At 39.7% G+C, this 12,824-nt stretch overlaps 1 protein-coding gene across 3 annotated transcripts in view; it reads right to left on the reverse strand.

Annotated features, from left to right (window-relative positions):
• FRAS1 (Fraser extracellular matrix complex subunit 1) overlaps positions 1-12,824 on the reverse strand; it is a 502,305-nt gene that overhangs the window by 112,512 nt on the left and 376,969 nt on the right. For all 3 annotated transcript variants that reach the window (XM_043906392.1, XM_043906393.1, XM_043906394.1), the window contains 2 exons: positions 11,225-11,362; positions 8,677-8,709 (listed from right to left, as the gene is read on the reverse strand). In XM_043906392.1, coding sequence (XP_043762327.1) covers positions 8,677-8,709; positions 11,225-11,362 — 171 coding nt within the window. The remainder of the gene's footprint in view (positions 1-8,676; positions 8,710-11,224; positions 11,363-12,824) is intronic.

Raw genomic sequence — 12,824 nt, forward strand, 5'->3', positions numbered from 1 at the left:
GCCAGAGATAGGGATCAATGATTCTTCTTTTTTGTTTTTTCCTTAATGTTTCCTCTATTTTTCTTTAGTTTTTTTTTTCTTTAGATTTTTATGTGGGCCATTTTTTAAAAGTATTTACTGAATTTGTTACAACATTGCTCCTGATTTATGCTCTGGTGTTTTGGCCATGAGGCAGACGGGATCTTAGCTCCCTGACCAGGGATCGAACCCTCACCCCCTGCATTGGAAGGTGAAGTCCTAACCATTGGACCACCAGGGAAAGCCTGGGACCAACGACTCTTAATTTTTGGGAGCTTGAGGACAAGCATACCAACTTTTCCATACATTTCAGTGGATTCAGGATCCTCTGAAGTGCTTGGAATCTAAGTTAAGAAGGCCTTTTGTTAAATTAAAATAAATAATTCCAAAGTATAATTGTTTAATGTTTTACATTGTTTTTTTCTTTTTGGAAGTGAGGAGCACCTTTAGGAGCCTTCACCATCCTTACCCTACAGAAGAGGAGGAAAGACCGAAAACTTAAACAGCTTTGGTCATATCACACAACTGTCGGTATGACCAAGGTATATCCTTGCCTCTATAAATAAAGGGAGGAAAGTTATTTTTTAGTGTAAATTTGTGCATGCTTAGTTGCTCAGTCATGTCTGACTTGTTGTGACCCTATGAACTGTAGCCCACTAGCTCCTCTGTCCATAGGATTTCTCAGGGAAGACTACTGAAGTCCATCGCCATTTCCTCCTCCAAGGGGATTCTCCCCACCCAGGGATAGAACCCGCATCTCTTGCATCTCTTGCATTGGCAGGCAGATTCTTTACCACCAAGCCATGTGGAAAGTCTAGTACAAATTTCATAACAACAAAATATGCCATGATGGCGCAGGGCTTAGCAAGCAAACATAAGAACTTACATAATCAAAACGTTAATTGCATGTCTAACCCTCTCTTTAAGCAATGTTTTTCATTTCTCTGAGAAAGTCAAATTGTTTCTGGTTCCTTTCACTAAAGGTCTACACAAAAAATCTGCACACAGATGGTTACAGCACCTTTATTCATAATGGCCCAAACTTGGAAGCACCCAAAATGTCCTTTTAGCAGGTGAATGGATAAATAAACTATGGTTCAGCTAGACAATGGAATATCACTCAACACTAAAACAAATGAGCTACCAAGCTATGAAAATACATGGAGGAATCTTAAATGCATATTACTAAATGAAAGAATCCAGTCTAAAAAGTATGAGTTCAACTAAATGATATTCTGAAAAGGGTAAAACCATAGAAGGCAATAAAAAGAATAGTGTTTGCCAAAGGTGGGAGGTAGGGGTTGCAGGATGGGCATAAGCAAAGCACAGAAAAATTTTAGGGCATTACAGTATCAACTCTGTATGATACAATGATGGGTAAATGCCATACACTGGTCTAAACCCATAGGAGGCAAAATAACAAGAGTGAACTCTAGAGTAAACTCGACTTTGGGTGATTATGTGTCAGTGTTGATTTATCCTTGGTGAAAAGTGTACCATTCTAGTGACTGATGCTGACAACTGCAGAAGCTAAGCTATGCATGTGCTGGGGCGGGGCACAGGGAAAATGTCTGTGCCTTCCTTTCAATTTTGTTGTAGACCTAAAACTGCTCTAAAAAAATGGTCTAAAATAAAATTTTTTAAAATCACTGAACAGTAAAATAAAAGAACCTCAGGCAGAAACAAGATAAATTAATTTAAGGTCAACCCACGGTCTATTTTCTTTACTCTGTATAATAGGTTCATGGATCATTTAACTTAAAGTCTTGGGGGAAGTTAATAGTTAACCCCTTCATCTATTCAAGCTTTCAGATTAGTATTGAGGCTTAAAATCGAAACTAGTACACTACCATGATACTTGTTTATTTTTCATGACCAGAACACATACAGACCAGAATAAACTCAGAAAAGTCAGAAACTTGTATTAAAATCCTGGTTGTACTGTTTACCAGGTATAGGAACTTGGGCAGATTACTACTATAATGATCCTTAGTTTTCTCAGCTTTAAAATGCTAAAATAAAACCTATATTTACAATATTGCTATAAGGCTTAAATACGACAAGTAATACTGCAAATTGTTTTATAATCAAGAAGTCTAGAAATGAGCTGACAATGGGTTCCTTTCAACAATGACACAATACTAGAAAAAGAAATAAAAGGTGTCTACATCAGAATAAAAGAATATTGTCAGTATTTGCAGATGAAATATTATATATAGAAAACATTAAAGATTTCAAACTGAGAGAACGAATAAAGGAATTCAGTAAAGTTGCAGGATACAAAATCAATACACAAAAATCTTTTGCATTCTGTACACTAATAACAAATCATTAGAAAGTGAAATTAAGAAAATAACCTCATTTAGAGTTGTATCAAAAAATTAAACATGTAGGGATAAATTTATTAAAGGAAGTGAAAGACCTGTAATGTGAAAACTATATGACACCAATGAAAGAAACTAAAAAGACACAAATACATGGAAAGATATTTCCTGATCATGAATTAGAAGAATTAATATTGTCAAAAAGCAGGTCCCCTGGAGGGTCTTCATACATTTTGCTTTGAGGTTGCAAAAAGTCAGCCATGACTTAGAAATTGAACAATAACAACAATATGGTGATTATAATCATTTATCAATTATTATTAATAATAATATCATTTTATTATGATATTATTAATAATAATATCATTTTATTATGATATTATTAATAATATGATAAAATGATATAATATAATATTATAAAAATGATATTATTAATAATATCATTTGGCATATATGAAAGTTGCTAAGAGAATAAAGTTAAAGCTTTTATCACAGGAAAAACATTTACTACATGGTGACAGATGTTAACTAGACTTATTGTGGTGGTCATTTCACATTATATACAACTATCACTCATGATGTTGTACACTGAAATGTTATACATAAACTACATGTTTTACATACATACATATACATCAATTAAATCTCAAAAAATAATAAAAAGTAAAAAAAAAAAACAATGATGGAAGACTAAAATTTACTGTTGCTTCAAGTGTGATTTTTTTAGCCCTCAAAGAACCAATGAATATCTGAGAATTTTAGGGAGATGACATTCTCTTCCACCAACATTTAGTCCTACATGAACTATAATAGGACGTGTGGATGGTTGACTTTAACGAAATAGTCAATCCCAAGGAAACAGCAATGTATGGATGCCATTTATGGTCAATCAACTTCACTCTAGACCGATATAAGAAAGTGTGTCTCTATTTCACATCAGCATAGATGCCAGCTCTGATTCTGTCTTTGCTCATTGGCACTCAGCTTCTATCACACTTTGAACTAAACCTAGGATGCTGAGATCTTTCACACACAGCTATCACAACTTACTCTCCGGGTCACAACACTTTTGCTTCACAGTAGCAAAGCATTCAATGAAAGGCTCTATTCAAGACTATGAAAAGTGAAAATGTTAGTTACTCCTTGTGTCCAACTCCTTTAGACCCCTTGGACTGTAGCCTGCCAGGCTCCTCTGTCCATGGAATTCTTTAGGCAAGGATACTGGAATGGGTAGCCATTCCCTTCTCCAGGGGATCTTCCTGATCCAGAGATCAAACCAGGGTTTCCTGCATTGCAGGCATATTCTTTACCATCTGAGCTACCAGGGAAGCCCATTCATTCATTAGCTGAGCATCACGTAGGGATGATTATAGGCATGCTTCAGAGATATTTCAGGTTTGGTTCCAGACCATTGCAATAAAGTGAATGCTATAATAAAGCAAGTCACACAAATTTTTTGGCTTCTTAGTGTATATAAAAATTATGTTTATACTACATTGTAGTCTAATAAGTGTGCCATAGCATTATGTTAGGCATTATGCATGTACATTAAAAAATAATGTACATATCTTAATTAGAAAAATAATTTATTGCTAAATATGCTAGCCACCATCTAAGCCTCCAGTGAATTATAATCTTTTTTGCTGGTAGAGGACCTTGAGTCAATGTTGATGGCTGCTGACTGATCATGCTGGTGGTTGCTGAAGGTTGGGATGGTGGTGGCAATTTCTTAAAATAAGACAATGAAGTTTGCTATACTGATTGAGTCTTCTTTTTGCAAAAGATTTCTCTGTAGCACACAATGCTGTTTGACAGCATCTTATCTGCAGAATATCTTGCAAAATTGGAGTCAGTCTTCTCAAACTCTGATGCTGCTTTATCAACTAAGCTTTCTGTAATATTCTAAATCCTTTGTTGTAATTTCAGTAACCTTTGCAGCATTTTCAATAGGAGTACATTTAATCTCAAGTGACCACTTTCTTTGCTAATCCATAAGAAACAACTGGAATGAAGATTGCCGAGAGAAATATCAATAACCTCAGATATGCAGATGACACCACCCTTATGGCAGAAAGTGAAGAACTAAAGAGACTCTTGATGAAAATGAAAGAGGAGAGTGAAAAAGTTGGCTTAAAGCTCAACATTCAGAAAACCAAGATCATGGCATCTGGTCCCATCACTTCATGGCAAACAGATGGAGAAATAGTGGAAACAGTGGCAGACTTTATTTTTGGGGGCTCCAAAATCACTGCAGATGGTGACTGCAGCCATGAAATTAAGACGCTTACACCTTGGAAGGAAAGTTATGACCAACCTAGGCAGCATATTAAAAAACAGAGACATTACTTTGCCAGCAAAGGTCCATCTAGTCAAGGCTATGGTTTTTCCAATAGTCATGTATGGATGTGAGAGTTGGACTGTGAAGAAAGCTGAGTGCCAAAAAATTGATGCTTTTGAACTGTGGTGTTGGAGAAGACTCTTGAGAATCCCTTGGACTACAAGGAGATCCAACCAGTTCATCCTAAAGGAAATCAGCCCTGAATGTTCATTGGAAGGACTGGTGTTGAAGCTGAAACTCCAATACTTTGGCCACCTGATGCGAAGATCTGACTCATTGGAAAAGACCCTGATGTTGGGAAAGATTGAAGGTAAGAGGAAAAGGGGACGATGGAGGATAAATTGGTTGGATGGCATCACTGACTCAATGGACATGAGTTTGAGTAAACTCTGGGAGTTGGTGATGGACAGGAAGGCCTGGCGTGTTGTAGCCCATGGGGTTGCAAAGAGTTGGACGCGACTGAACTTAACTGAAGAAACAACTCATTCATTAAAGTTTTATCATGAGATAGCAGCAATCAGACATATCTGACACTCCACTTCTGATTTTAGTTCTCTTGTTATTGCCATATCTGCAGTTACTTCCTCCACTAAAGTCTCAAACCCCTCAAAGTCATTCAAGAAGTTTGGAATGAACTTCCTTCAGTTCAGTTCAGTTCAGTCGCTCAGTCGTGTCCGACTCTTTGCGACCCCATGAATCACAGCACACCAGGCCTCCCTGTCCATCACCAACTCCTGGAGTTTACTCAAACTCATGCCCATAGAGTCGGTGATGCCATCCAGCCATCTCATCCTCTGTTGTCCCCTTCTCCTCCTGCCCCCAACCCCTCCCACCATCAGGGTCTTTTCCAACGAGTCAACTCTCTGCATGAAGTGGCCAAAGTACTGGAGTTTCAGCTTCAACATCAGTCCTTCCAATGAACACCCAGGACTGATCTCCTTTAGGATGGACTGGTTAGATATCCTTGCAAGTCCAAGGGACTCTCAAGAGTCTTTTCCAACACCACAGTTCAAAAGCATCAATTTTTCGGCACTCAGCTTTCTTCACAGTCCAACTCTCACATCCATACATGACCACTGGAAAAACCATAGCCTTGACCAGACGGACCTTTGTTGGCAATGCAATGTCTCTGCTTTTTAATATGCTATCTAGGTTGGTCATAACTTTCCTTCCAAGGAGAAGCGTCTTTTAATTTCATGGCTACAGTCACCATCTGCAGTGATTTTGGAGCCCCCAAAAATAAAGTCTGACACTGTTTCCACTGTCTCCCCATCTATTTCCCATGAGGTGATGGGACCAGATGCCATGATCTTAGTTTTCTGAATGTTAAGCTTTAAGCCAACTTTTTCACTCTCCTCTTTCTCTTTCATCAAGAGGCTTTTTAGTTCCTCTTCACTCTCTGCCATAAGGGTGGTATCATCTGCATATCTGAGGTTATTGATATTTCTCCCGGCAATCTTGATTCCAGCTTGTGCTTCTCCCAGCCCAGCGTTTCTCATGATGTACTCTGCATATAAGTTAAATAAGCAGGGTGACACTATACAGCCTTGATGTATTCCTTTTCCTATTTGGAACCAGTCTGTTAGTCCATGTCCAGTTCTAACTGTTGCTTCCTGACCTGCATACAGGTTTCTCAAGAGGCAGATCAGGTGGTCTGGTATTCCCATCTCCTTCAGAATTTTCCACAGTTTATTGTGATCCACACAGTCAAAGGCTTTGGCATAATCAATAAAGCAGAAATAGATGTTTTTCTGGAACTCTCTTGCTTTTTTGATGATCCAGCAGATATTGGCAATTTGATCTCTGGTTCCTCTGCCTTTTCTAAAACCAGCTTGAACATCTGAGACTTCCTTCAAACTCCTGTAAATGTTGATATTTTGACCTCTCGCCACAAATGAAAGTTCTTAATGACATCTAGAATGGTGAATCCCTTCCAGAAGGTTGTCAATATATTTTGCCCAGATCCATCCCAGGAATCCCTATCTATGTTAGCTATAGCATCACAAATTGTATATTTTACATAATAAGACTGGAAAGTCAAAATTACTCCTTGATCTATGGGTTGCAGAATGGATGCTATGTTAACAGGCGTGAACACAACATTAATCTCATTGTACATCTCCATCAGAGCTCTTGGGTACCAGATATATTGTCAATAAGAAGCAATATTTCAAAAGAAATAATTTTTTCCCAAGTAGTAGATCTCAAGACTGAGCTTAAAATATTCAGTAAGCTATGTTGTACACAGATTTGCTGTCATCCAGGCTTTGTTGTTCCATTTATAGAGCACAGATGGAGTAGATTTAGTACCTAGTTCTTAAGGGCCCTAGGATTTTTGGAATGGTAAATGAGTGTTGGTTTCAATTTAAAGTTAGCAGCTGTATTAGCCTTTAACAATACAGCCTGTCCTTTGAAGCCAGGGACTGACTTCTCCTCTATAGCTATGAAAGTCCCAGACAGCATCTTCTTCTAGAGCAAGGCTGTTTCACCTACACTGAAAATTTGTTCTTTAGTGTCATCACCTTCATGAATTAGCTAAGCTAGATCTCCTGGATAACCTGCTGCAGCTTTTATATCAGCACTTGTAGCTATACCTTGTACTTTCTTGTTATTAAGATGGCTTCTTTCTTTAATCCCATGAATCAACCTCTGCTAACTTCAAACTTTTCTTCTCTAGCTTCTCACCTCTCTTAGCTTTCACAGAATTGAGAGTTAGGATCTTGTACCGGATTAAATTTTAGCTTAAGGGAATGTTGTGGCTGGTTTAATCTTCTACCCAGGCCATTAAGACTTTTTTCCCTATCAGCAACAAGGCTGCTTTGCTTTCTTATCATTTGTGTGTTCATTGGAGTAGCACTTTTAATTTCCTTCAAGAACTTTTCTGTTGCATTCAAAACTTGGCTATTTGGCACAAGAGACCTAGCTTTTGACATCCTTTCCTTCCGAAGCTTAATTATTTCTAGTTTTTAATTTAAAGTGGGAGATGTGTGACTCTTCCTTTCACTTGAACACTTAGAGGTCATTGTAGGGTTATAAATTGGTTTAACTTCAATATTGTTGGGTCTCAGAAAATATGGAGTCCCCAAGGGAAGGAGAGAGATGGAGGAATGGGTGGTTCGTGCGACAGACAGAACACACACAACATTTATTAAGCTTACTGTCTTATATCAGCAAGTTCCTGGTGTCCCCAAAACAATCACAATATTAACATCAAAGATCACTGATCACAGATCACAATAACAAATACAATAATAATGAAAAAGTTTGAAATATTACAAGAATGATCAAAATGTGACACAGAGGCAGGAACTAAGCAAATGCTTCTAGAAAAATGGCACTGAAAAACTTGTTGTATGCCAGGTTGCCACAAACCTTCAGTTTGTTAAAAAAAAATGCAATATCTGTGAAGCACAATAAAGTGCAATAAAATGAGGTAGGCATGTATGTGCCAATCACTATTTTGGGAACTCTATGTGTGTGTGCTAAGTCACTTCAGTCATGTCCGACTCTGTGCGACCCTATGAACTGTAGCCCTCCAGGCTCCCCTGTCCAAGGAATTCTCCAGACAAGAATACTGGAGTGGGTTGTCATGCCCTCCTCCAGGGTTCGGATGCTCTACACATATATAATTATTATTTATCATCCCCATTGATGGATAAGGCATGGAGGCACAGAAAGGTTAAGAAACTTTCTTAAAGCAGGCTGAAACTGAGACAGACTGAATTCAAAGTCTGAGATCTTAACCATTGTTACCTCTTTTTAATAAATAATAGAACAAGTTGAAATTGGGCTTAAAGAACACTAATCTTTCGTATCCTTGGTGGAGCATTTTTCCTATGAATACAAAGTTGAGCTATCACTATCTAACTAGCCATGTGATTATTTTAGAAGAAACTTGTGTTATGTAACTTTTAAATAGCGCTTAGAAAATAGCTAAAGTAACAATGAAGAGAGCAAAAAGAAGGTTTCTTGAAAGACTGTGATTAAAATTTTTACCTGTGAAGTGGAATTTCACCGATTCTGGGAGACCTGAAAGAAGAGAAGACAGAAAATGATTATATTGAACATTTGGGGGCCAAAAATGGATGAAAAAAGTATAAAATAATTAGGGGAGAAGTTAGAAAAGTAAATTATTATGGTTTAAGGGGGGCGTCTCTGGTGGCTCAAATGGCAAAAAGTCTGTCTGCAACCTGGGTTCAATCCCTGGGTCAGTAAGATCCCCTAGGGAATGGATACCCACTCCAGTGTTCTTGCCTCATGGACAGAGAAACCTGGTGAGCTACAGTCCATGGGGTTTAAGGAAAGATCACCAGATTGTTTGCTAAAATTATGTTGAGTTTAATGATGCCAATACTAATTTTAAGTAACAAAAAGAACCACAGAGTGGAATAATTTTATATCATAGCTGTTAGAGTGATTTATAATAGATTCATTCAGGTTCCATTTTACCAGTACATAAAATCCTACAAATGGGTGAATGTGGGTAATGTCGTATATCACTGACAAGGCTTTCTGGTGGGTCAGTTTCACTGTAGAATTGACTGATGCCTGGGACATTGATTTACACATTGTAACAGCGTGAGAGATTTACCTCGTGGCATTTATCCCATATATTATACAGGATACAACTCTGCTCTCTCTAAAATGGTTCCAGAAACACAGGTGATTATAGTGGATTTGGAAATAACTTCAACCAGGGCTGACATGTTTTCTTTTCCTCTAATCCCTGGATAACCTGAGTTTCTTGTAAAAGGTAGGTCTTGTAAAGTTGGGGTTAGAAGACCACAAACGTTTTCACTGGCTGTGAATTATCCGGCTAGTAAACACTGTGGATTAGAGAAGGAAATGGAAATCCACTCCAGTATTTTTGCCTGGGAAATCCCATGGACAGAGGAGTCCATGGGGTCACAAGGAGTCGGATATGACTTAGTGACTAAACACACACACAAACACTGAGGACACTCCTTAGAGAAGAGGTTTATCCCAATGCTTAGGGATTTTTAATCTGAGTTAATTATCTTCTAGACAATTGAATCTGTATAAATAATGGCAAATATTACTTTAAAACTTTGCCATACTATAAAACATAATTCTAAAACTATTCAACCAGTGTTCAACTCACCATTAGAAATCACCAACTGTTCTGTATGATTAAAGCTACTATACAAAAATAATTCTCTATATTAATTGTGTTGGAAGTGTGAAAGTGTTAGTTGCTCAGTCATGTCCTGCTCTTTGCGACCCCAAGGCCTGTAGCTCAACAGGCTCCTCTGTCCATGGGATTTCCCAAGCAAGAATACTGGAGTAGGTTACCATGACCTCTTCCAGGGGATTTTCCGACTCAGGGATTGAACCCCGGTGTCCCACACTGCAGGCAGATGCTTTACCTCTGAGCCACAAAGGACATAAACATCTTAAAGATTACAAAGAAACAGGCTTCAAGATTTTTAGAGGCATTCCAAAGCAGAGAACTGTCAAGGGTGACCAAAAAGTTCGTTTGGGCTCTTCCATAAGATGGTATGAAAAATCTGAATGAATTTCTTGGCCATCCCAATATCTAGTGGAAGGGACTTAAAACTTAGCAGCTTTGAATACTTGGTCAAAGGGAGACATAAGGGGGTGGCAAGGATTAAGGCTGTCTTGACTTAATAGAAGGGCATACACTTGCTTGAATTAGAAATGGGAGTTATTCTTTTGGTCAACCTTTTCTTTTTTTAAAAGGTATTTTTGTCAAATCCTGGTTTTAATCCCAAAAGGTGCCTGCATGAGATCCTTCTCACTAGATTCCTCTCACACATGCCCATCTGCCATGGCTTCCTCTTCAAATTCTCTCTCTTCACTGCAGTCAAAGAGTTCCTTATGAAAAGCCAGCCCCCTGTATCTTAAAACCCCCACCAGGTTCTTCTTGTTCTTGGGATAAAGCTCCATGTCTCCACAGGCTCACAGGGCCCCTGCCCTCTCTCTTCCTATTCAGGCTCATCCTCGCTCTGCTCAACCCTCCACATTCCAGACACAAAGACTTTTTTCAGTCCCCAGGAAGTCATATTCTCTCTCTCCCAGGGCCTCTGCACAGGGGTGCATGTCCTTCTTTCCAGAATGTTCTCCCAATGATCCCAACACACACCACTCAGCCTAGTTAGCTCCTACCCACCACTCCACCATCAAGACCTCCCTGAGACAGCCTCCAGTGGACCCTTAATCTAGGTCAGACTTGTTACATTCAGTTCCATATCTTTAGAATACTTATCTCAGGCTGTGATTGAACATCCCTCACTGAGGGATAAGCTTTCTTCCTTATTTTTAGAGCACTTATTTCAGCCTGCAATTAAACCTCCCTTAGTGAGATTATTTCTCAAATTCTGTCTCTATACCTAGATCCCCAAACTTGCCAAGATGCCTCTTTTTGCTCACCACTAGCTCTCCAAGGCCTCATTCAGGCCTTGCCACCTAGGAGACACAAAATAAAGATTTATTGAAAGTATGCCATGAAGATTCACAGAGAGCAGTTTGAGCACCTCAAAATAGAGGGGAATAAAAGCATTACCAGCAAAGGAGAAGGCCCTGATCTCCTGGAGGTGGGGGGCTGCAGTGGGAGGACGGTACATGATGCTGCCCTGGTTAACGTCTTCCTGGGAGAAATACCGGATGGGAGAGTGAGGCTGGTCCCTGTGTTCGATGATGCCTGGAAAGAAAGAGAGTCTGCATGAGCATCAGCAGTAATTCTGATGGCTGACAGTGATTAGAGACATCAAGCTGCCTTTCCCACTGGTGGAAGTCATCCATCAGGAACAATTGCTCTCAGGGTGTTCTTGGCATACTATTCTCTAGTTATTCAAGAAAGGGGCAAATCTGAAACGTAAATACTCTTGCCTAGGACTCATTGCAGGCTTCCCGGGTAGCTCGCCTTGTAAAGAAATTACCTGCAATGCAGGAGACCCTGGTTCTATTCCTGGCTTGGGAAATTCCCCTGGAGAAGGCATAGGCTACCTACTCCAGTATTCTTGGGCTTCCCTGGTGGCTCAGCTGGTAAAGAATTCATCTACAAGGTGGGAGACCTGGGTTCGATTCCTGGGTTGGGAAGATCCCCTGGAGGAGGGCAAGGCAACCCACTCCAGTATTCTTGCCTGGAGAACGCCCGTGGATAGAGCAGCCTGGTAAGCTATAGTCCATGGGGTCACAAAAAGATGAACACGACTGAGAGGCTACGCATAGCACAGCACAGGATTCGTTGCTCACAAACAATAGTAAGATGCAAATGACTGCCCTCTAATGTGGCTCAGCCCAGGGGAATCCTCACAAGTCATAGACAATGAACTGTAATTATGAGGTTCTAACTCAATTAAATTCAGGCTCAAAGGTGAAAGCCGCTCCAAAATGGCACAGACCGGTCTCCTGGTGAGGCTGTAAAGACTTTTCTTCAATCTACTTTCTTTCCTTCAGTCTCTGTGATGATTTCTGGCAACAATAATGTGGATCTTAATTATTCAAAGAACTGGATTATCATTAAGTTACAAAAGCCTTAGGGGCTGACTGTGGTTTCTGATTTTCACAGGTACAGAACTGATGGGCTTCCCTGGTGGCTCAGCTGGTAAAGAATCTACCTGCAATGTGGGAGACCTGGATTCGATCCCTGTGGTGGGGAGATCCCCTTGGAGAAGGGAATGGCCAACCTACTCCAGTATTCTGGCCTGGAGAATTCATCTGGGTGACCAATAATGCTACTGTAAATACATTTGTGTTTTTTTGAAGCTCACAGGGTATTAATATGTAGAAGCACTGTGTAAACTTAAAGAAGTCATAAACAGTATTTATTACCTTGGTTAAGAAGAAAGAGGAGGAGTAACTTATCCACTGAGGGAAAACTGAGTTTGTGTGGGTCAGCCCCACTGGGTTGTCTGGCAAAGCTCCTTGTTCTTTGTGGTTGTTCAGTTGCTAAGTTGTGTCTGACTTTGCAACCCTATGGACTGCAGCATGCCAGGCTCCTCTGTCCTCCACTATCTCCTGGAGTTTGTTCAAATTCATGCTCACTGAGTCGCTGATGCTCTCTAACCATCTCATCCTCTGCCGCCCTCTGCTTTTGCCTTCAGTTTTTCCCAGCATCAGGGTCTTTTCCAATGAGTAGACTCTGCATCAGGTAGCCAAAG

This window comes from Cervus elaphus, chromosome 6, assembly GCF_910594005.1.
Source record: "Cervus elaphus chromosome 6, mCerEla1.1, whole genome shotgun sequence".
In the NCBI taxonomy this organism is placed as follows: Eukaryota; Metazoa; Chordata; class Mammalia; order Artiodactyla; family Cervidae; genus Cervus; species Cervus elaphus.